Source organism: Gallinula chloropus, assembly GCF_964237585.1.
Source record: "Gallinula chloropus genome assembly, chromosome: 2".
NCBI classification, from domain to species: Eukaryota; Metazoa; Chordata; class Aves; order Gruiformes; family Rallidae; genus Gallinula; species Gallinula chloropus.
Genome location: NC_140086.1, coordinates 88,966,045 through 88,990,012, shown reverse-complemented (window position 1 = coordinate 88,990,012; position 23,968 = coordinate 88,966,045). Strand labels below are relative to the sequence as shown.

Here is a 23,968-nt window from a genome sequence, read left to right as displayed (position 1 = left end):
GCCCGGTAATACCGCTGCACGTTCTGCCCCCCGCACCCAGCTACGCGGATGGGTTCGCAGACGAGGCGAGTCCTGCCAGCACCGCCGTCCCACGGGAACCGCAAAACGACAGCTTCCACCGCCCGGCGGATGAACGCCCGGGACCTCTGCAGAGCTGCTTTACCTAGCTCTAGGCTAAAAAGAAAACAAAACCAAGCCGGCGCAGCAAAACATCCCAAACCCCAGCGCGCATCTTCACTTTCGCTCGCTCGCACCCCCGCAGCGCGCAGGCCTCCCGCTGGCACCACCCGCTCTGCCGCCCCCGCCCAAGGCAGGAGCTCCGGCCGCCCCGCTCGGACCCGCCGCCGCGGCAGGTGGGGAAGGAAAAACTCCCGCTCCTCCTCCCGTCGTCGCCCCATTCCCGTATAAAGCACCGCGGGGGCAGGGGACCCCTGCTCCCCCTCCCAGCGCAGCCAAGCGCCGCCAGCCCGCCTGCCTACCTGCGCGGAGCGGAGGAGAAGGAAGCCCGGAGCCCCCGCCGCGGCGGAGCGGAGCGGGGCGGGCCGGGCCAGGCCGAGAGGCGGGTCGAGGTGTTGGAGGGGGGGAAGCCCGCAGCCGCGTACGCGCCGGGACTCCCGGGAGAAGTCGCATTTCCCGGCGGAGAGGGGCAGGGGGCCGACGGAGCGTGAGTAAAATTCAACACAGACAGCCGCAGCGCCCTACCAGGAGCGAGACAGGATTGGGGCGGGGGGCTGCCCCGGGGGAGCAAGCACCTGGGGGCGCCTAGGGCCGCCCGCTCTGTCCTGCTTCCCACCGTGCTGCTCCATTTACTCTCATCGTCGAGGTCAGAGTTCCCTTTGGTTTAACCCTGTGTCTCCACGTTCTGCCTCCCAGGAACACAGCCCCCTCCCCCCCCCCCCCCCCCCCGCGACTGGTGGGGGGGTAGCACCAGCCCTTGAAGAGGAGTGGGGGAAAACATCACTCCTGGGGACTAACATGTTGCCCCCTCCCTTCAAATCACGCCTTTACTTTCCTCACCAAGGGGTGCTAACTAAATGCCTGATGGATTAAACATCAGGAACTCAGCACTGCCTCGATGGATAGCCAGGAAGGCAGTCCCACCCCAAAACACAGCCTTGGTTTGGTACCCCTCAGTTGCACAGCCAGCCCCAGACTGCACAGACCCCCAAAGCAGTCCTGCAGTACTCCAATCAATCCCATCTTCAACAGTGGATCCCAAATAAGCTGCAGGGAGCACAACTTCTGCCAAGAAATAATTTTCTCCATGCTACAGCCAAAATGCTAATTTATAGTTAAAAAACAGTCCTACAGCACTTACAGTTCTTTTATTATCTCAGGAAAACAGCACAATAAATAATTTCAGCTCTGTCTTTGGTATTATACAGTTAAACTGTTTCAGAAATTACAAACAGGAATAATATGTAACAAGTTAAGCTTTGTCATTTAAGTATTATGTTGTGGGAAACAGAAGAGCAGCCCTGGCAAGGAGACACAGTTGTGCTCGTTGGAGGGAAGCCACGAAAGCAAGAGAGAAAAGCAGTAAAGCAGGAGCTGGAGGGTCTTGTAAAGATGTGGATGTGTGTGCTGGTCAGCAGGGAGGTGGTACAGTGAGCTCTGTAATGTTACAGAAGGTGCAGGCTGTCTCAAAAATGAGACAGCTTGCTAGGTCTCAGGCTGCAGAAAATCAGGCGCTGGGTCAGTGTCACCCTCTGTGAGTTGATGTGAATTTGTTGATGGGAGAAGGTGATTGTAGCACAACTGCAGCTCAAGCCAGAACCCCTCCTGAAGGCCTGTAGCAGGTTAAGCACCTTGCCTTCCACACCCTTAAAAGCGTTCCAGAAGCCAGAAGGCAAAGACAACCTTTTGTTCTTATAAAGCAGGAACCAGGGGAGCCATTTACAAAATGATGCTTTATAGAAACAAGTTAATATCGAGGTTGCTTGGGATTATATTTTGAAGCACTTAGCAGTTGAAAATGCTAATTCAGACTGTCACAAGGTTTTACGACCCTTGAAAAGTCCCAGTGTTGATGACAGGTCACCACATGTATGGTTTATAGGCTCTAGGCAGCACAAGTTGTCTTTGCATGCCAAGGTGTTTGTGGTACTGTCAGTCAGATTGCAGTGTTAATCCTGTCATCAGGATGGACTTTTCCAATAAAACTGCCTCAAGACAAATGTAGATCCAGGTGGAGCACCAGGTATTTGCCCATGCTGCCACAAAGTGTCCATCTAAATTTGACAAAAATCTGATAGCTGCTGCCTTTGGCAGGAAACCCCAAGCAGAGCATGGGGAGGGGCCACTCTGTCATGGGCATTCCTCACTCTCCCACAGGACAGGCAATTACTGAACATAGGCATAGTACTCTTAAGCCATGAAAGCAAGAGAAAAAGCAGTAAAGCATTATGTAGACACCATTGGCTTCTTCATTGCATTCTTTGTTAAAGGGCTAACTAGTTGTGATAGGCAGTAAACCCAAGAGGCCCACAGTGACAAAATAATCCTCCCAATACCCTGTCAGGACATTTGGTATGAAGATGTACTTTCATTCCCACTCTTGCCTAAGTCCTTGTCCAGTTATCCACAGAAATCTGTCTAATCAGCATGCTCAGCAACACTGGGAGCAGGCTGCCAGGCTCCTCCTGGCTCTAGGAGATGGGTCAAGACATTACATCCAAGAGTCTGGAAGGAAAAAATGGGGGGTTGGGAGGAAGAAGAGGGAAGGGAGCTAAAGATGTGCTGCTGCTGCCGCCTCTTCAGAAACAAAGTTAACTTCTGCCTTTCCTACAAGATGTCACTGCGTGACAGCCACAAGAAGGGAAGTGCAAAGGGGACTACTGAGGCCTTCACTGAGCAAGGCATTTCTTGTGTCAGCAAGGAGTTGGAGACCTTGACGCTCAGGTGCACAGGGCAAGAGTAGTCAGGCACACGCAACTGCCATGGCTAAGCAGCTCTGTTACTTAGTCACACCCAAGATGAAGACCACAGATGCGGATCCAAGCACAGTTGGAAGAGTATTAGTGCAGAAAGAGTAGGCCTATTCTAAAGAAACAGAACTTATTGTGTGTTGGTAGCTCTTCTGCCCACACCACCTTTTATTTTAGGGAGAGCAGAATTTGCCACAGAACAAAATGCTGGAAGTTTTGTTGTGCCGGATGAAGAAGAGGAAGGGATGATCAGCAGTGAAATCTGGGACAATGAGTGCACAGCGCAGCATCATGATGGCTGCTGTGGCAGCTGCTGCTTCAGTGCCTTCTTCATTGACTTCCACAAAGGACTTGTGAACTACTTCAGAGAGCACCAGCTCATTGCCTGCTGAGATTCCAGAGAAGTCTGCCTTCGCCGAGTCAAATGCATCAGGCATTCCCATGCTGCACAGAAGGTGTTTCAGATCATAAGCTTCTTCCAGTTTAAATCTGGGTAAAGACACCCTCACCTCCGTAGAGTCCATCATTTCAGGATTGATCCAATCCATCAGCTTCTCATGCGTAAGTTCTCTTTCCAGCTAAAAAAAACAACCCCAAAGTTACACAAGAGTCAGTGGTGATTACCATGATTTTTCAGAGTACATAACAGGTGTATTTTCCAGGATGTAGAGGGTCTCAAGCCAAAAAGTGTAAGTTGTACTTCTTGCTCAAGGCTACAGCTCCAGCTGCTACCAATCCCATATGCCTTTTGGTAAATACAGCAGGGATCAGTCCCTTCCACTGAAAATTTACTTTTAAACAAACAAGACTGGGTTTGGGTTTATTTTTTTTTATATAAAATGCGTATTTTTATAAGCTGTAATGAATTCTTTATGGCTTTGCTTCCAAGGTCCCAAAGGAATCAAACACAGTTCTTCTGTCTCAACCACAGGATCCTCTTCCAGGTTGGCAGGCTGGGGGAAGTGTCTGCCTACAATGCCCTCCGCAATCAGTGTTAGGAAGCCTTTATTAGTAAAAAGTCTTTGTCCAGAGCATAAAATAGCCAAAACTTCTACGGTATCTCCACAACAGAAGAGATCCTAGACTTCCCTGTGAGCCTCTTCCAGGCAGTGGGCCAGAGAGTCTGCCAGCTGTTAGAACTGAAGCTCAATGGAACAAGCTATAGGACTACCTGTAGCTCTCCAAATCCCCCCTCGCCATACATGTTGCTCACCATACTATGGTTTTACCAAAACCACAGCTAACCTCTGCTCCTGTGGAGGCTCAGGTCTTCAAGAGCCTCTGGCTAAGGGCGCAGCACATAGTTTGACCAACAGCAATACAAAGCCATTCATTTTGCAGGCAGGGAGATGTGAGACACTTCAGCTGAAGTCTAACACCAATGACATAATAGACCTGCAGTTCAATTACAGAGCTGTATGCAATACCAAGCTCTCTTCCCTGGAAGGATACAGACTTTACATTTAGCTCAACTTACTCTTTCCAAGCCAGTGGATTCATCCTGGATTGCATCAGGGAGCAGGATGATCATGCTGAGCTCGTTACCGACATAGGGGAGCTCAAGGATTTTAGTCTGGTAGTCCCCAATATAGGTCATGTTAAAGTGATCCTTCTTGAACATCATCTGCACAGGTTTGGTCTCATTCTAAAAGTAAAGAGATGTCGACCATTAGTTCTGAGCTAATGTGCTGGTCCCAAAACATGAAGCAGCATCCTGTCAACTCAGCAAACTTTAGAATTTGACTGAAGAGAAGCAAAACACACCCGAGAGTGCAATTCCACCACTGTACTGTGCAGGAATGCAAAGTTCTCTCAATGTAGATTATTTTCATTTTTAGTCCACATGGTTCCAAGTGGTGTAAAAGAGGAATTAAAGTAGTTAATACAAGTAGTTGTTTTGGGGTGTTTTTTTTTTTTAAAAGCCCACTGAAACAATACCCACAGAGAACACTGCAGCAGCAATAATACAGGAAAAGGATGAATAAGCAAAGTCCACATAGTATGTGAAAAATCATCCACTGAGTCACAGGAAGGACAAGAACCACAGAAATAACATCACAGGATGCTGGAAAGACTCCTGCATGTTAAAGGAAATCTTCGCCACAAGGCGGATGGTAAACTAGCCAGCTTACAATTTCAGGTTACACTGAGACTTCCAATTGCTCATTTGAGCCTACGGTGACTTCTGCAACTCCTCAGTGGCTAGCCAGGAGCAAGATGACACTGCAAGCTTAAGCCATTTAACTTTCCCAGGAAAGGGATGCACAGTTCCTTGCATACCTAAACATGAGGTCCTTGGGTGAGCCAAGGCAGCATTTCCCCAGCCTTACAACTGCTGAGGAAAGTAGTAAGATACTGGAATCCAAAACACTCCCACCTTAAAAGTAACAGTAACTGATGAAAGAAGAACTACATTCTAAAGCTTCTGCACGCACAGAAGGGCTCTTTCCTGCCTACAACCTAAAGGAATGTTTCATTTCTTGTTTGCACCAGTTCTATAATAAAATAAATCAAGTTCACTGACTTCTGTGAAATTGGTCACTACTCTCAAATAGCCTGATAGCTTCACTCAACTGTTTTCTTCTCTTCAGTCCTGTTTTCAGTTCAATAACTATGTGGAGGGCTACTCCAACAAACAAGGGTAAACTAAAAAAGAGACAGAACAAAAGAAATAATTGTTACATAGAAAGTGAAATGTATAAAATAATTATGTGAAACTTCACAGAAAGTAGGGAGTGTTCATATGAAAGGGAGGGAGGTGTAAGGAACTTCATACAGCCTAAGGTAGCTCTGTTCAAATTATTTTTTCTTCAGAGTTAAATGTGTAATTACTGTCAGCATTTTAGCACATCATACCTTATTAACATGAAATGGCTTCTCTGATGTGTTCTCTTTGTTGAACTGCTTTTCCCAATTGCCTTTGAAATAGATGGCATTCACCAACACAAGTCTGGTCAGGGAATTGATGATCCCCTCCGCCAACATGTTCTGAATTTTACCTTAATGATACATTGGGAAAAAAGTTTTTACAGTTTGACATGTACCTTATTATCATCTAATGTAGTATCTAATACACAATAGATGAAAGAATTACATACCAAACAGAGCTCAATGTTTGTTTTTAATCAACATTCTATCTTAAAACACCTGCCCACCCAACCCTGGCTGCCATTAAGTACAGCAGGGCAATCTGCAGAACACTCACCTGCAGTCCTCTCCTCTACCCAGGCATTTATTTGCTTCCTGGAATCCTCACAAGCATTGGCGAAGTCAGTCTGCTCTAGTCCAGCGTGGTACAATTTCTGACTCGACTCTATAAATGACTAACAAGGACATTCAGAACAGCTTTTCAGCAATATATACACTTCAGTCTCATTCAGCCACAGGTGATTCTTAAACTCACCAAGAAAAACTTGCCCACTTTCCTCCCCCAGCTTCATATAAAGCCATTAAAGTCTGATCTGGTGTGTTCATTCCCACTTGGTTTTATACCACCCATTTGAACCAGGAATTGTTTACTGTATGCAAGTCAAAAGGCTTGTTTACCCTGCTACCAAGTTCTCCATAACTACATGGAGAAGTGACATGGCTGGGTTTCAGTGGGGTTTTTTTTTTTTTTCAGTGGAAGAAGATAACAATTTTGTAAACTTCTCTCTACGTAAGTTTCATTAAGCCTCCCAGACCAACAGAAAACTTAGTTCAAAGGAGAACCTTCTCTCTGATTTAATATGGCTAGATCTTTATTACACAGATGCAAAGTTTCAAAGTATAGCCCATATAGTTTTTATCTACTAGACAAATGAAACACTAGCATTCTTCATAAAAAGAAACACTGTGGATCTCCCCCACCCCCCAAAAATATAGCCTTGTATCTTTTTGCTTCTAGGGAAGCATCTAAAAGGACATGTACAACACAATACACTTCTGGTAGGTAAAATCTTAAACATCATTTTGTCCTCTCAGCATGTTCTCTGGATGACTTACAGGAAAATAGAAGATACTCCCTATGATGAAGAGCAGTAACAACTCTATCATTTAGACATGATCAAGGGAAGAGAAATATGGCAACCATATGTCCCACAGCCAAAGAAAAGAATGCATCATGGGACCCTGAAGATTTAGAGTCTGAGCGATCTTACAGTGCTTTGCACCAGCTGTATATTCAGATCACAGGGAACCTAAAAGGAGCTTCTCCAGAGAGGTCAGATACTGGGCTTTGGCATGGTCAGACACTGGTAGGTCTGTCTTGAAAACTTGGAAAGTAAAACCCAAAGCTTGCCTTTAGCCTCCAAAGGAAACAGGCAGCAAGTACATTATACTGGAAAACACCACAAATTCAATGGTTACTTACAGAGAGAAACTCAAAACTCTTTTCTCCATAAAGGCGGTTAGCAGTTCTCAGTATGTATTTGCTGTTTGGATCATTAATTTTGGAGAGAAGTGAGTGATACCCATTGTGAGCATCCTCAGGTTTGTTCAGTGAAAGCACCTGTAGAAAGACAAACATCCTCAGTGGGCTCCAGGCCTCCTCCTAAACACACCTGCTTCAGCACAGTTCTATTTTTGGTTTTGTTTTTTGTGGGTTTTGTGTGGTTTTTATAAACTCTGGGGTGGGGTTTTGAGGGGGGGCCTGGGGGGTAGGGAGGGCGGTGTAACTGGGAGGTATGCTTTTGGGTTTTGTTTAGGGTTTATTTTTTGGGATTTTTTTTTGAAAATACTTTTGGGTTTACAGTCTGTGACTTATACTGCTATCTGGAGCTTATCATGCAACTCACTGGTGATGCACCCAGACAGATGTTGTATAAGTCATAAATCAGGGTGCAGAAGAGTCAGCAATATTTAGTTTCCTTCACTCATGCCAAGCATTAAAGGATGACAGAATGGTTGAGGTTGAAAGGGACCTCTGGAGGTCATATAGTACAACCTCCCTGTTCAAGCAGGGCCATCTACAGCTCAGAACCACTTTTAGGCAGCTCCTGAATATCTCCAAGCATGGCAATAACAGAATATAATTTGAGAAACTTTTCTAGATTTAAATGAAAACAAAGTATGTGCTTGTACTCCTCTTCCACTTTGCAAGAGAGGCAAACACAGTAACAAAAACGACAGATCATCCATTTAACACTGTCAGTTGCCTACGCCAAAAATATGCTGAGTAGTATTTTCCACCTGAGCAAGTCTAAAACAGACAAACAAAGCTGCAGCTACCATTTTCACTGGATACAGAGGAGATTAATTCCTTTTTTTAATGTGTCTGGCTATGTTTTCAAAACATGTACAGTGTGATATTAAGCCCAAAAAAATTAGAGTATTTTATGTAGCTAAATTCAAACTTACAAAAATCCCAAGTACCACTTAGTGATATATTGAAAGAAGACCTCTTCATCTCAAAAAAAACCCCCCACAAACACACAAAATAACCCAAATACAACAAAAACCTGCAACGTCTTGGTTTCATAGCAAAGAAAGCTCCCCCTATAAAAGCAGGTACTATTTGCATATGTATCTACCAAAGGAAAACATCTGCTCTTGGAGACCACAATTAATGTAACAGTTCAGCATAAGTACAAGTTGCAGACATAAGGTAGATTTGTTGTTTGTATGGTCCCAAATTCAATACACTAAGTATATTTAGACATACCTTTGCTATTTGGGCTTCAGTGTTACCTTTGGAACCCAGCAAAACCATAGACAAAGCTGAAGAAATACTAAAAGGAGAAAAGAATAGGTTCTGCCCAGTTTTGTTCTCACACAGCCTTCTTAAGAGGTCGAGTGCGAAAGTCGTGTTTGCTGCGCAGAGGCTATCCATGGTTCAGAGCCTGGCAGGTAAAACAAAACAAGAATAGCTCAAGTTTATCTGCATACAAGCTGATAAGTTATTTCTGTATTTTAGATCTCCCGGTATGACCTATGCGGCAAGTGGCTTAATTGGGCTGGAAAAGTATAAAGTCACTGAAATACTGATTTGGCCAAACAAACATCTTAGATCCCGTACTTGGCACTTGAGTTATTTCAGGGATCTGTTGTTTGCATTTCTATTTCAGTCCCATACACTTAACAGACAGCAATTCCCACTGGTGTCATTAGACTCTTCGTTACATCTTTTTAGACTATCATTTAAAACAGTATTTTGTTTAGGATTTATTAAAACAAGTCTCTTTGACTTTACAAAGACAATTATCTGCCTTTAGAGAAAAAACAGAGTAAAGACTTAGACATCAGAATTATAAACTCTTACCTTCTCTGCGTCTACCTATCTTCAGCTTACTCGTATGTGTGCACCTTGTGTGCAGTAGGAGTTGCAGAATGACTTGATCTACAAGATTTAAAGAGAGTTATTTGGCCAGCACGAGATCACCAATTACGTGCTGTAGTATAAAAAAAACCCAACAAAGTCCATTTCCATCTGTGACAAATGCACAATAAAAATAAACCACCCTGCTTAAGATAACTTCGTTGTACATATACACTTCAACATGTATAATTTAATGTCTGTAATACCCTAGATAGACAGTTAAGCAGCCTGGGATTAAGCCACACACCCATGGAGAAACAATAGATAGTAGAATGCTGAGTTAACTACAGATAAGAATCACTAGACGTAGTAAAGTATCAGCTGGTAGTAAAGGTTTCTGTGTTCTTTTTCCCCTTAAGGCGGTGACTACTGTTGATATGTTGCTACAAAATACAAAACCAACACCTAATTCATATTACTAATTCATTATCTCAAACAAATAGCTGGAAAGAACAAGTTTCTGCATGCATGATTTTTTCCACCTAAGAAAGTGTCTTGGTGGTAGCTTTGCAATGGAGCAGCAGTCATTTTTCTCCTGTTGCTCTTCTCCCATAACTGAGAGAAAAAAAAAAAGAAAGAAAAAAACCAAGCTTAGAAGGAAACAATCCTTCAATTCTGTATGAAATGAGTAATTTAAATACACCTACTTTACAGCATAAGTATAAGGCACTAGTTATGATGGTTTCAATAAAGATCAGAATTTTTCCACTGTCCTTTCACTGGTCAGACTGCTAGCGATATGATGGTGGGGTGTTCTTATTTTTTGACCCAGAGATCAAAAAGCACAGCAATAGTGACAGCAGCAATACTATCTGTAAAGTTTTTGTAGGGCTTCCACGTCAGACAAGAACACAGACAGAGGTAGACTATAACTCATACTATTTGCCTATCCGAGAATCACTGCATTTAATCAAAATGTAAGCAGTATTTCAACAGCCAGGACACAAATCTAGGAGCTTTATCACTACAGTTATCATTAACTTCTCCACAGCTCATGAATAACAGTGTTAACTACTGATACTCTTCTGGTCAGAGCAGCTTCTGAAACATTACAGCATGCCCACAACTTTAAGGAACGAAAAAACATACAAGCACATATTTGTAAGTCAATTGTAAACGGTTTGCTGCAAAGCCCTCAGTGATCAGAGGGTGTGCCCACAGGAAGTCATTCCTTATTCTGGTCTCGCTGCAGACTCAGCCGGTCAGTGGTGAGGCACTCATACAGAGGCTTCTGGAAGCCCTAACCCCATATATTCCCATCACTGTGACCGTGAAACATATCTTCTCAGCAGTAGGCACCTATCCTTTAGGATAGTCTTTCTGGACAGAAAAGCTGTATCTAGCTTAAACAGCAGATAGACACTGCAGTGTCTCTCTCACAATCACCTGCTTTGCCATGGAGGAACACGGCCAGAACAGGATGGCGCTGTCCTCCAACCTGTAGCTCAAGAGACACATCCCAAGACCACAAATGGATTAGCACCTGGTAAGTGCTGATGGCTCCCCATCTCACCTCTGAGCAGTCACAAGCCAAATGTTTCCAACACAGACAGAGAAAGAACTCAGGGAGAAGGACATCAGGCAGTATCTGTCTCCACAGAGATGTTGCATGGCCAGCAGAGACATCCCTCTACCCACCACCCTGAACTAGAGCATGCCTTCCTGAGGGGAAAAAGGCGTCATTCAGGAGCGCTGGGGGCGATGTTAAAACACTTGCAGGGTAAGATCGCAGAAAGGTCCAGGGAACGGCTCCCCACGGCCAGGCGGTGGGACATGGTGGACGATGGAGCCCTGTGACTGCCCACCACCGCCAGCTCGCGGTTCTCGGCACCGCGGCCGGAGCGGAGAGGGGCAGGGAAGGGCCCCGGAGATCTTACACTGCCCCGTTACTCTCAGGCACGATGGGACAGGGCTTTGGCAGTCGGCAGGATGTAGGCTGGGCAAGAGGGAAGGAGACAGAAGACCCTTCTCCGTCCTCGCCAGTAAAACACCTTAAAGCCCAACGTTTCCGCGGTACCTCCGCCACTGCACACCAAAGGCACTCTCCACACAGCGCCGCGACCCCAGCTGACAGGCAGCCGAAAGCGCGTCACAGGGGTGGGGGGGGGACGGGGACACGACACGGGACAACACCCAAAACATTAAGAGCAACGCCACGCAGCCGCCGCTTCTTTTAAAAAAAAAAGAGACAAGCGCAAGGTTCCCATAGAAAACGACGTCTGCAGGACAGAGGACCACGGCACTTACCCCAGCGAGCGCCACGATCCCTGCTTCCCGGTGCCTCTCCCGTTCACCGGAAGCACTGCCGAGCTGCGGGGAAGGCCGCGAACCCGGCCCTTCCTCAGCCGCACCCTGCGGCGCTTCACCGCCACAGCGGGTAACGGCCATTTGGGCGCCTCGGCGGGGATGAGGCAACGCGCACACCCCCACCCCCCCCGGACAAAATGGCCACCACGGCGTCCCACCACTGCGTCCCACCACCGCGAAGAACGCTCACGCTTTCTGTCGCTCCCCCTTTTTGTATCTCTGCCGCCCTCACCTCGGCCCACCGCTGCCGGTGACTTTCGACCTCTGCCTCCCTCTCGTGGCAGAGCTGGTAGAAAACGCCAACCATCCACGAGGGCTTATTATTATTATTTATTATGTTTGAAGGAGGCTTGTTTTTAATTAAAGTGAGGCGTTGCTGTAGCCAGAGACTGTACGTGCTTGGCCCCTTCTCATGAGCGTCTGAGGCAAATAGCTCTCAGAGTTGTATTTTACTTTTTTTAAGGACTCAGTAGAGTGACGTGTGAAGCTAATTGAGGTGAAATTGGGAGCTGATGAAGACTTACAGCTGGAATATGGAAGGAAGGCAAGGGAATGGTCACAGGCCTTGGTTAGGGAGGGTCTGTCTCCATTTATAATGTAAGGACCTATCGAAGGGCTAAACAGGTGCTGGGTCTCACTGCTGTGGGGTGGTAGTGAGTGCTAAGACTGCTTGAATCAAGAGCTCAAGTCACAAGGGTGGGGAGAGAGCCTGTGTTAGTGTACACACTGCTGTGAGGGGAAGGATTAGAAATGGCATAGCTAAGAGTGGTTAAGGCATAGAGCTACCCTTCACATCTTGGTCTGAATGACAACTAGGATTGTTCTGTGGGTGCATGGCATCATCTCCCCATTGCCATGCTTGTCCTTTGGGGCAGGAGTGAAGCTCAGTAGGAACTGTGCCTCAGGACCTGAAGTGAGGAGTTTGGTGGTGAAAGAGTTCAGGTCCTACTCCCCTGGCTATAAGCAGGAGTTTCAGGATTTTGGTATTTGCCTCCAGGCTGGTGAGTGTCTCCTGCTATGTAGCACAAGGAATAACTTTGACTAGGGCGAGCAGAGTCTGCCGAAAAAGAGGATGGTTTGGGATTTGTTGTGTTTGATGAAGAAGATGAAAGGGTGGTCAGCTTTAAAAGTCATTCTTGGTGTTTTTGATCTCAGCACCAGGACACCTGTGGCAGCTGCTGCTTCGGTACCTTCTTCATTGACCTCCATGAAAGCTTTGTGAATAACTTCTGAAATGAAAAGATCCTTCTTGGCTGACATCCCTGTGAAATCAGCCTGAGTGGGATCAAAAGCATTTTGCATTCCCATACTGCTCAAAGTGGATTTAAGGTCATAATTCTCTTCTAGCTTCAACTTGGGCAGGTACAGATCCACTTCAGCTTTCATCATGCTGGATGATTTGGTCCATTCAGCCAGCTTCTCATAGGTGAGCTCCCTTTCAACCTGCAGTGAGCAAGATCAGGCTGTCAGTGATTTCCACTCTTGTTTTTGTAAAGATGGTGAAGTATAGGCCTAAAATGAGAAATTAGGTCCTTTTTTTTAATCTCTAGCATAAAGAGTTTTGCAATGTGTGACTCATAATGATATTAATAGGCATTTGCTATGTGTGTACAGTCATGACTTTTCTTAGTGGTAAATAAATGTAACACATAGGGCCTTAGGTAAAAATTAAAAGATGCTTGCCCTGATCTGTTTAGAATCTGAAACTCATCCTGGTGTGGTCATGAGTGGCTGTTGATACCTTCTGACTCAGGGTAGTCAGCCCTTAGTTTGAGAAAATTCACCACAAAATATCAGGTGCAAATCTAGACTGAAAATGACATAAAAATGAATTAATGCAACCATCAGAAGGAGGTAACTCTAGGGCATGGTGAGTCTGAGTTGGTCATCGCTTTTCTTGTGCTATTCTAGCAATAGAAAAAGGCTACACAAAACAGGCTAAGACAGTTGTGTGGACATACTTTTTAGAGTATCCCTAAGAAAAATATTATGTTTGCCATGTTATCAGATGCCCTGCATCCTAAGTTCATGAGACAGAGTATGCCACATCAGAACCTGTTCTACCGTGATTTTGAAGCTCATTCTTTTAATCTATTTCTATTACTGTCTCACAGTGTATGTGATGCAATGGTAGGTCAGCTTTACCATCTCCAGGCCAGAAGTGTTATCATCGATGTCATCTGGTAGGATAACGAACATGCTGAGTTCATTTTCCACGTATGGTAGCTCAATTATTTTGAATTTCATGGCTGTTTCATGGAATATCAAAAATTTTTCTCTCAGAAACATCATCTGTACTGGTTTAGTCTTGGTCTGTGAAAAAAAGCAGACATAAATATTGTATTACTTCATTCCTTAAAATGCATGGTAAAGATTACTTGCTGCTTTGAACTGGAAGCAGAAATTCACAAATAAGTGCAAGACTCAGCAGCAGTTGAATGCTCAGTACCTGAAAGGAGCATACAAACAGGAGGGGAATCAACTTTTTGGAAGGGTAGACAATGGCAGGACAAGGGGGAATGGATTGAAGCTAAAGGAAGGAAGATTTAGATTAGATATTAGGGGGAAGTTTTTAACAGAGAGGGTGGTAAGGTGCTGGAACGGGCTGCCCAGAGATGTGGTGGACACCCCATTCCTGGAGGTGTTCAGGGCCAGGTTGGATGGGACCCTGGGCACCCTTGTTTAGATCCAGGCCTGGAGGTTGGTGGCCCTGCCTGTGGCAGGGGGGTTGGAACTCTCTGATCCTTGAGGTCCCTTCCAACCCAGACCATTCTATGATTCTACCCTTTCCTTTGGATGGTTATCACATACACCTTCTTTTCAAAGTCATCGGGGTTTTTGAAAGAATTGCATAGACACATACTGTATCTCCATGCTAACTGAATCACAGGTAATATATTTCTCATTTTAAAATAAAGGAGTTAGCTTTGATAAGCAAAAAACTGCTACAAGTGTTTCATATTTTCTCCCACATACTACACTTTTGGATGGAGGACTTAGGGGGAAAACAGGTGGACTTTCTTCCCTTAGATGCCATCAACAAACTCTTACAGGCAATGCTGATTGTCTCACTTTGCCTCTTAACTATACTTTCTGTGGTGGCTTTTCCTCTTACCCCAAACCACAAAGGAACAGATTGCCAAATTGCATTGGATTACCCAATAGTCTTCTGAACTCCTATGCTGTATTGTTTCCACTGAGCTTTTAGAAATAAATCCACTATCCTTTGCACTTGAGTTCATTTGAGTGCAAAAGTTTATCTGTTCGCAGGTTTTGTATCAGGTATCCTCTGACTTAAACCCTCTCTGTGCTCAAATGTGTTGGGTTTATATGGCAAGATTTTGGTAGCAGGGAGGCTGCAGGGGTGACTTCTTTGAGAAGACATCAGAACCCGCCTCCCTGTCAGGCAGAACAAGTTCCAGCCAGCTCCAAGACTGCTGCTGGCCAAAACTGCGCCAGTCAGTGATATTGGTTGCACATCTGTGGTAACATGTTTGTGAGGGAAAAAACCACTGCACAACAGCAGCTGGGGAGAAGAGTGAGAATAAACAAGAGGAACAACTCTGCAGACATCCAGGCCAGTGAAGAGAGGGAGGTGGTGTTCCAGGTGCTGGAGCAGAGATTTCTCTGCGGTCCCTGGAGAAGACAATGGTGAAGCAGGCTGTCCTCCTGCAGCCTGTGAAGGTTTTACCTGGAGCCCGTGGAGGTCTGTGGGGTGGATATGTCCTCTCCTGCAACCCATGGAGAGACCCATGCTGGAGGAGGCTCCTGGCAGGACCTGTGGCCTCTTGGAGAGGCGCCCACACAGGAGCAGGTTTTCTGGCATGACCTGTCACCCCATGGGATACCAATGCTAGAGCAGTCTGTTCCTGAAGGGCTGTACGCCATGGAAGCGACTCACACTGGGGCAGTTTGTGAAGAACTGCAGCCCCTGGGAAGGACCCACGTTGGACGTAAAGGACTGTTTCCCATGAGAGGGACCCCACACTGGAGCAGGGGGAGAGTGTGAGGAGGAAGGAGCAGCAGAGACATGTGATGAATTCACCACAACCCCCATTCCCCACCCCCCTGTGCTGCCTGTGAGGGAGGAAGTAGAAGAGTTGTCAGGGAAATTGAGCCTGGGAAGAAGGGAGGGTTGGGGAGGAAGGTGATTTGTATTTGATCTTATTAAGCTACTCTGATTAATTGGCAATAAATTAAATTAATTTCTCTAGGTAAAGTCTGTTTATCCTGTCATGGTAATTGGCAAGTGATGTCCCTTGTCTTCATCTCAACCCATGAGCTTTTTGTCCGGTCCTGCTGAGAAAGAGGAGTGATAGAACAGCTTGGTGGGCACCTGGCCTCCAGCCAGGGTCATCCCACCACAACCAGGTACTATGATGGATCCTAAAACTGCGCACATAGTGTACATAGTAGGTTTCGGGTACACAGTCACATCATTGACGCTGCTTCACACTGCCTGGTGTACAAAAGGTGTTTGCACTCATAATCTATGTCAAACAAGATCCGTGCTTCCATTGGCAAACAGCTTTGCTTGCCTTTGACGCGGTCCAAAAAAACCCCTCATGTCGTCAGCTCCTGTGAACCGTCAGCATGTGAGTATTTGAGTTCTCTTAGCTGGATAACATGCCCTCGGTGTACACTGACTGCATCACCCGTGCGCACTCAGCTGAAATGTGGAAATCCCATGAAAATTCCCTCTGAGGTTTGACGCAACACCCGGGGTGCGTGAGGAAAGAAGGGAAAGGCTTGGTTTCGTGGAACTCGGCGTGTTGGCTGCGGCTCAGAAGCCGAAAGGAGAGGTAGGTGTGTGAGCATTGCTCTCAGAAGCTACTCAGTACCTTTTGAAAATGGTACCTCCATACTTAGGGAAGATTCCTCTTCATCTACTGAACCATGGTTAAGTGCTTTGATACTGAAGAGCTATTAATTAAAGTGAAACTAATTTTCTCGTAGATATAGGTAAAGAAGATGATACCAACTTGGGTTCACAGTTGCTGTACTCACGGAGTTTAGACCATGTGGCTAGCTACAAGTAGCGTTGCAGCAGCATATGAAATGTATAGAGGTTTCTTGCTCTAAGTAGACATTGACATATGACATATAGGCATACAGACGAGGAATTTACCTTGCTCATTCTGAAGGGTGTCTCAGAAGTATTCTTCTCTGGAAATCTCTTTTCCCAGTTTCCTTTGAAGTAAATGGCATTCACCAAGACCAATACAGTACGAGAACTGAGAGATCCTGCAGGCAGCAGATCCTGGATTTTCCCTTTAAAGTCAAATGAACAGGACTGTTACTCCAATGGGACTCTGTAACTCACCAGTTTTAATTGTGCTTTCTTTGTGCCTACCTATCTAGCAAAAATTTGGGAGATTTTTTTTCCCAATACATTCTTCAACTTATATGTATGGTAAAAACAGCTTTCAAAGTATTTCTATATCTTTAAATTATATATATATATTTGTTGCAATTTTGGTACTAAATGCCATTGTAAAATGGGAAAAGTCAAATAGCTTGGGTGTTCTGTGGAGTTGGTTGCAAACAGCTGAAGAAAAGGAAAACCCTCACTAATCAGAGTGGAGCTGCTCAGTATCTGCCTGTGTCTCTCTCTGAACAGAAATAATTCACAACAGGCTACGGCATGAAGAATTAAGGGCAGGACCTGGTAAGGAGCAGCAGTAGGGTTTGGAGACAAGCGTTCTTCACACCATTTAACTGCACTTTGATCTGCGCCTCCCCTAAATTTCCACCTTTTATGGATCCTTGGCTGGAATAGCAATACGCATGGAAATACACGTTATTTGAGAGGGAGACAAGAAAAAAGCCATCAGAGCGATACTTACGCTCGGTTTCATTTTCAACCCATGAATTGATCAGTGCTCTGGCTTGTTCTGCAGCTTTCTTAAAGTTTACAGCTTGTGGCTTTGCATTGTAATAGCTCGTAACGCCCTGTAAGAATTTCTGAAAGATAGAATTGGGAAATTTATGCCTGGTTAAATTTGAGCTATAATGATGTTAAAAATAAGCACATCAACAGATTATATAATCCAGTAATATATAATTGAAGAAAATAAAATTCATTTGAAGTGAGGTAACCCTTAAAATAACCCTTGATACATTCTATGCTAAATATTAAGTAAGGAATGATCAAATTTCAGTCTTAAGGAAACTGATACTTAAGCTTTTTGTGTTTGAAATCCAGAGTAACTTTGAAATATGCCATAAAACAAACATCCTTCACATTTATTTATCAAAATTACATTTTATATATTTTAAATAATTTTTTCCTGCTTTACGATGTAGAGCTCAGTACAAGAGGGAATAGTCTCATATAAAGTTGAAACAAGGCTTTTAGTTTGCTTCAGAGGCAAGGAACCTTCCAAGAATTTGTGAGGACAGAGGAGGATCTGGTATAAAGGGAACATTCTGGTGTAATAAAGTCATGGCAGAAAACCAGAGTTAACATTTGCATTGCCATCTGCTGTGAAGCAGTTTATGGAGATTGCCAGCAGGAAATTCTCTAGATTCTCTGTAAAGGATATGTACATGAGATTATGGAAAAGACAAGCAATAAGCATTCAGGACAAATTAGTGTGGAGATCAAAACAGATTCCAAGATCAAAGAATGGTACCCTCACCTAAAATAACCTTCCAAGAAATTATAAGATGATTAAAACAACATCAATTGTGAAAAACTTTTCAAAGATACAAGTAATTACAAACTCATGAGTCTATATGGGGCAAATGAGTAAGTCTAGTGGGTGTATGGATAACCATGACGTGTTGGAGGAGTGTTAACATCATTTTGTAATAGGAAGTCCTAAATCAAAAATTGGTGAGAGTTTTGTGAAGGTGTGAGGAAGCACACGAATAAGAAGGTTGAGCCGTTACAGTCAGTCTATTTGGATTTCCAAAAGGCATTCTGTAAGACTTCTCACCCAAGGCTGAGTATCCATGGGACAACAGAGGTAGGTTCTGTTTGTTTAAACAACTGGAAACACAGAGTGGGACAAAACAGTGTTCACAGTGTTGTTAGTACTGAACTAGCTAGTAACAACTGGGGCTGTTAGTACTGAACTACCACAGGGATACGTGCTGTGATCTGTGCAAAAACATTTATTCTATAAAATAACAGGTCTAAATACATTAAAATACATACATTAAACCATTTGTAAATTATCCAGTGAAGGATATGCTACAGAGGGTGATTATTACTGTTCAGGAATGAGCTGTTGAAGCTCTAATGGACAGCTGCATGAAAAAAATCTGTCAAATAGTGGCCAAAGAGGCAATTTTAGGACTTGGAAAGAAAGGAGTAGGGAACCAAAGAGAGAATATTATTATGCCACTGTGGGAAGCTATGGTGTGCCCATTGTCTGAGCTCTCTATGCAGCTCTCTGGCCTCACCCGTCTCAGAAATGCAACTGTATAAATGATAAAGAGATGAGGATGGCCAGGGGTATGGAGAAGGGTCCTTTAGAGGAAAACCAAGCCCATAATGATGCCAGCAAGTAGCAGGCTCAAAAAACCACTGGTGTTTCCTACAGAGTATATAGTTCAGCTGTGGAACTCCTGATACAGAGGGTTGTGGTGGATTCAAAAGGCAACTCTGCAAATTCATGAAAGAACAGCTCACCAAGGTCTATTAAGTAGAGATGGCCTCTGGTTCAGGAAGTACCTGAGCTGCAGATTGCTTGCAGACCAGACCAGATTCTGGAGAAGTATCACTACACACAGTGCCTTGTTCCTATACACTTCCTAAACTCTTCACCACTGTTGGAAAGAAGTGGACCTCTTGTCTGTGGAAGGCCAGCCCTGTATGGCTGTCCTCGTGTTCTTACTGAAACCATGGAACATTTTTATCATCTCTGATGATGAACCCTCTTAATATCTCAATATTCTTAAGTAAAATGGTTCAGCTCACAGGCAGTAAGGGGTAGGTCTTTTCCTCATACAGCCGGTTGGCACTCTTCAGCAAGTAGGCACGTCTGGGTTTGTTGATGGCAGACAGGAGCTCTTTGAAGCCAGAGTGGATGCTTTCATCTTGCCTGTGCTCGGGATCCTTGGAAAGAGACACCAGTTAATATGGGATATATTTTTCTATCTGAAGTGTTGCACCTGCCCAGGTTGTTTTAATTAAAAGGGAATTTCAGGGGGTGGAACATCTTTTCTGAGTATGTTGCATGTTTGCAGCACTGCCTGTAACTGGACAAATCGTTTTCTGTCTATAGGGCAAGGATCTGTTCCTGCAGTGCTGTGTAGGCCTTTGGGAACATCAGCTGATGGTGCACCCAAGAAGTTCAATTTCCTCATTTCAGTCACAGTCAGGCTTAATTTTCAGTGTCACAAGGACCCATCAAAGCAGCCTTGTGGCTTTTGAGGAGGTGCAACAGACACTAATGTCAGGACATGAACTTACCAACTACTCAGATTTTTTCGTTTCACATCAATTTTGCTGTCACTGTTTGGATTTTGGAGGGAACTTGTCCTGAATGTCAGTGTTGATAGTTTTTTGGAGCATGACCTTGCTTGCTAGCTGTTGCCAACTGTTGCTTCTCTAGTGGAGAAATAAGCTGCTCCCTGTCAGCTGCTCCCTTCCAGCTACCTGGGTGTGGTTTGTCTCACTGAGAGTCTGTTACACTAATTTGTGGGGACTTGTCATAAGGTTAGGCAGGTGGCATTTCTTGCTCTGGTCTTTTCTCACTCATCCTGAGACATGGGCTGCTAGAAAGGACACCAGGGAAAGAATTTGGTAGCTAGAGGACACTGGATAGGAGAGGCTGGTTTTTGCAAAAGAATGGGAGCAGACCGAAGAGGTGATGGAGAGGCATACCTGAAGGGCCAGATTAAGCAGACTTTGATACAACTCAAAGTTGCTAAAATGAACGTGGATGTAATGATTCATCTTGAAGATTCATCCAAAGGAACATGGCCAATTTGAATTTACAAGCCTTTCAGTGCTGAGGGAGCTAATTTGATGAATATCTGGTCAGCTCCTCTAGTGGCAAGCCTCTGGCAGGCTGATGTACAAGGATGAATCAGCACGTGTGAGCTTAAAGGGAAATTCTGACTGCTTGATGTGTCTGTGCATGGAAAATGGTGGAAAGGAGTTTATCAGATAGGGCAGGAGTTGGGTGTGAATGCAGCAGTTGTTTCTCATTTACAAAAAGAGCCACCCCTGATGCTGGTAAGAGAGAGAGTTGGCCTGAGCACATTAGGACAACTGATGTGTTGATACTGCTGTAGGCCAGCTAAAACCAAGTAATGCAGTATTAGGGCCAATTGAAATGCTTCTAGTGTCTCAGCTCTGGCTCTGAGGGCCTGGCTTCATGAGATTTATGGTAACGTTATCTGCTTGTTCACTTTGTCTGTATTTAGTTCTTACTGAAATGAGACTGTAGATGCAGAATCGAGAGAAGCAAATGTTAAATGGCTAAAGCAGTAGTTGTGATGAACTACCCCTTTCTCAGAGATTTTTTTCCCTCAGCCTTTCATTATAATAAATACCATCTTTCTTTTCTTTGGTCTCCCCAGAGAAGGCCTTGTTGTCTCAGACGAACCTTCTTCTCCTGCAGTCTGGTTAAAATGAAGAACCTGTAATGATGATTAAAGTTCATAAAGACAGCTTGGTTTTTGAAGAGAAATGTGCCCAAGGGCCATGTAATTATGTTAGTTTTCTGTGGTAATTCACCAGTCATGCCAAATGACAGTCTGTTAAAAGTTTCTGAGGACAAGACCTTACTCTTCATTTAGTTTATATAACTGTATCATTATTTTGTAGATTTTAGTCACGTTTATTGCTTAATAACAGATCAGTATTATGGCTTAAATATGAATTTATTTAGACAAATGGTCAGTTCATGCTTGATAATGTGAAATTTATTTTTGGATATTTTTAGGGTATGACCCAGCACTTCAGGCAGAACTGTAAAATTATACATGCAATGTGTTTAAGTAAATTCATACGACCTAGAAGAGTACAAGACTGCAAAGTTCTGCTAAAGCAGGCATAAGTGAAATGGTATTTGCAGTACTAGCACACCTCCATTATTGTGGAAGGATTCCCTTTTTTATGGACCAAGTGACAAGCACAGATATTCGTGCTGCACCTGTGCAGCCCAACAGGTGTTCAGGAGAGCTTGCTAACTCTAGCATGCAGCGTGAGAAAGCAGATGCCCTGCTGGGGTCTAGAGGCAGAGATCTCATCTCTGGCACTCTTTTTTCTAGATTATATTATCCCCTTATTAATTTCGCTAACAGAACTGTCTCTTTGACATGATTTGATCACTTTTCCAAGTGAATTGCTCTGTTCAAAAAGCAATTTAAACAGAAGGTAGAGTTCCAAGCAAGACCAGCAGTAGCCTCTAACGTCAGTAACTTCCCTCCAGCAGACCGCCTGCAGTGCTTTGGGACCTGTCAGTGTCAGTGAAGTGTAGGGGTTACGAGCAGCAGGAATGCCCTGGAAATAACATGGAAGAACAGTGACCTGCAGGAGTCAGCAGTGTGAGAGGGGTTGTTTCCTGTACCCGGATTAGGGCACATTAATTTCTGTTCCCCATAGGCAGAATAACACCATTTAGATGAGAGCCACCTGTAAGGTGAGATGCTGCTAATTTTAGAGCTTACCTCAGCCATCTGGGTTGCAGTGTCACCTTTTGCACCCAGGTGGACCATGGCAAGAGCAGTTGCAATACTCCAAGGAGAAAAGAAAATATTTTGGCCTCTGGAAGTTTCATTCAGCTTTTTGTAAAGGTCCAGAGTGAAGCTGTTGGTTGACACCGCGAGAGACTCCATTGATACAGTTTGAGTCGGATGAGCGTCAGTGAGGTGATGGACGACTCCTCCTTCACTTCTGTTAAAAACCACAAAGCTGCTAGTGGGAGATTGCCTGCACCCTCTCAAATACAGCGTGAGGGTGTCCCCACAGTGGGTAAAACACTGCACAGCCACCAAGCACAGTCAGCTAGGAGGTCTCCGTTTAAGACCTGTATTATTTCTCCCTTCCTTCAATGTCCTCAGATTTTTTATATATTCTTCATCAGACAGGCACAGCTGTAGCTAGAAATGTTCTAACAGGCCAAATTTGTCTCAAACCCCAATTGCTTAAGTTTCATAGAATTATTATTTGATTCTGAGGGAGTGAAACAGAATCATTTCTCACTCTGCTGCTTTGATTTTTTTTCTATTTCTTTAAACTTCCTATGCTATTATTTTCTGCTGAAAAAAAAATATGGTGAATTAATGCAATTCATTGCATCTACTAGAGATCTGTAAATTTTTGTATGTTCTTGGTGTAGGTGAGCCTACAATCAGAAGATGTAGCTGGATTAATTAATTACTCTTTTTCAAGTGAACTCTTGTATTTTACATACAAGCCCAAACAGTTCCTGTTTTAAACAGCAACAATTTTTCCCTCATTTTCTTCTGGTTTATCAGAACCTGCAGATTTTCCATCCTTGTTCTGTTGCTTTTTCTAAGTACCTTTTTCCACAACAAAACCAAAGCAAACAAACAAAACCAGCCCCAGGATTAAACTGATTTTTCCATACATGGATCCAGAACAAACCTGTGCTTCTTGTTAGCCTATTTTAGATAAATATAATATTGTTAATAAATATTGGGATAAATTCAGAAATTTCTATTGTCTTTATCAGTATAAGGGCTACTAAAACATGCTAAAATCAGTGTAAGATGGCATCAGGTGAAAGGTTAAGCATTAGATAACAAAAGCAACCAGACATTTAAATCTATTTTCTCCCACAGTTTACATGCTTAAATCAAAACCTGCAGTCTTTTTCAGGGCTCTACAACTTCTTTGAAGCATTCTCAGGCGTGCTTCAGAGGTGCGTGCCCTGCAGCCTAGCTCACACTTAAGCATTTTTAGGACCTTCAAATCAGATGTCTCTTACTGCTGTGCCTGGAGATGCGGTACCCCTAGAGCATACCCAAGGGAACAGAGCTGGGCTGAACATTTTTTCCTGAGTAATTTCAAACTGGCATCTCTATCTCCTGTTCCCTGAGAGTACTGGAACTGAATCTGCATGGTGCAACCAAGACCTTCCCAGGCTTGAGAGAGAGAATGTGTGTGTTTCTGCCAGGTTCATTGGCCTACTAGCCACTCCAGTCACCTGGGAAAGGAATCCCTGATCCAGTAGTTATTTACTATTAATAAAGCAGAGGCTTGCACCAGTACAGCCCATGCTGAGCATCCAAAGCACTGTGCCTCAGAGCCAGTCTGCCTTGTGTGATCAATTCCAGATTCAGCAGAAGTGCACTGTCTCCTGCAGCCTGTCCTCAGCCCTCTCATCCTAAATCAACCGGTAGCCTGGTGAGTAGGGCACCCTACTTACCGGTGAGGAAACTTTCTGCCCTCCCAGGCTGTGTAGGTTTTGCCCAACCTGGGCTTGCATCCTGGCACGGTGCCTTTAGGGTTTTC

The 23,968-nt window shown here is 44.3% G+C and overlaps 2 protein-coding genes across 2 annotated transcripts; both read right to left on the bottom strand.

Moving 5' to 3' along the window:
- Positions 1-2,929: 2,929 nt before the first annotated feature.
- Positions 2,930-8,736, bottom strand: LOC311189192 (serpin B6-like; the record flags this gene model as incomplete). The annotated part of the gene is made up of 6 exons (XM_084260796.1): positions 2,930-3,505; positions 4,405-4,572; positions 5,784-5,926; positions 6,133-6,250; positions 7,279-7,416; positions 8,569-8,736. 6 exons carry the CDS (start codon positions 8,734-8,736, stop codon positions 3,101-3,103), a joined length of 1,140 nt encoding a protein of 379 aa, XP_084116922.1. The 3' UTR covers positions 2,930-3,100.
- A 3,834-nt stretch (positions 8,737-12,570) lies between these two features.
- On the bottom strand, positions 12,571-22,326 carry LOC311189194 (heterochromatin-associated protein MENT-like; the record flags this gene model as incomplete). Its single annotated transcript, XM_084260798.1, has 7 exons — positions 12,571-12,972; positions 13,675-13,842; positions 16,658-16,800; positions 17,376-17,493; positions 19,457-19,594; positions 21,040-21,126; positions 22,159-22,326. 7 exons carry the CDS (start codon positions 22,324-22,326, stop codon positions 12,571-12,573), a joined length of 1,224 nt encoding a protein of 407 aa, XP_084116924.1.
- Positions 22,327-23,968: the final 1,642 nt, after the last annotated feature.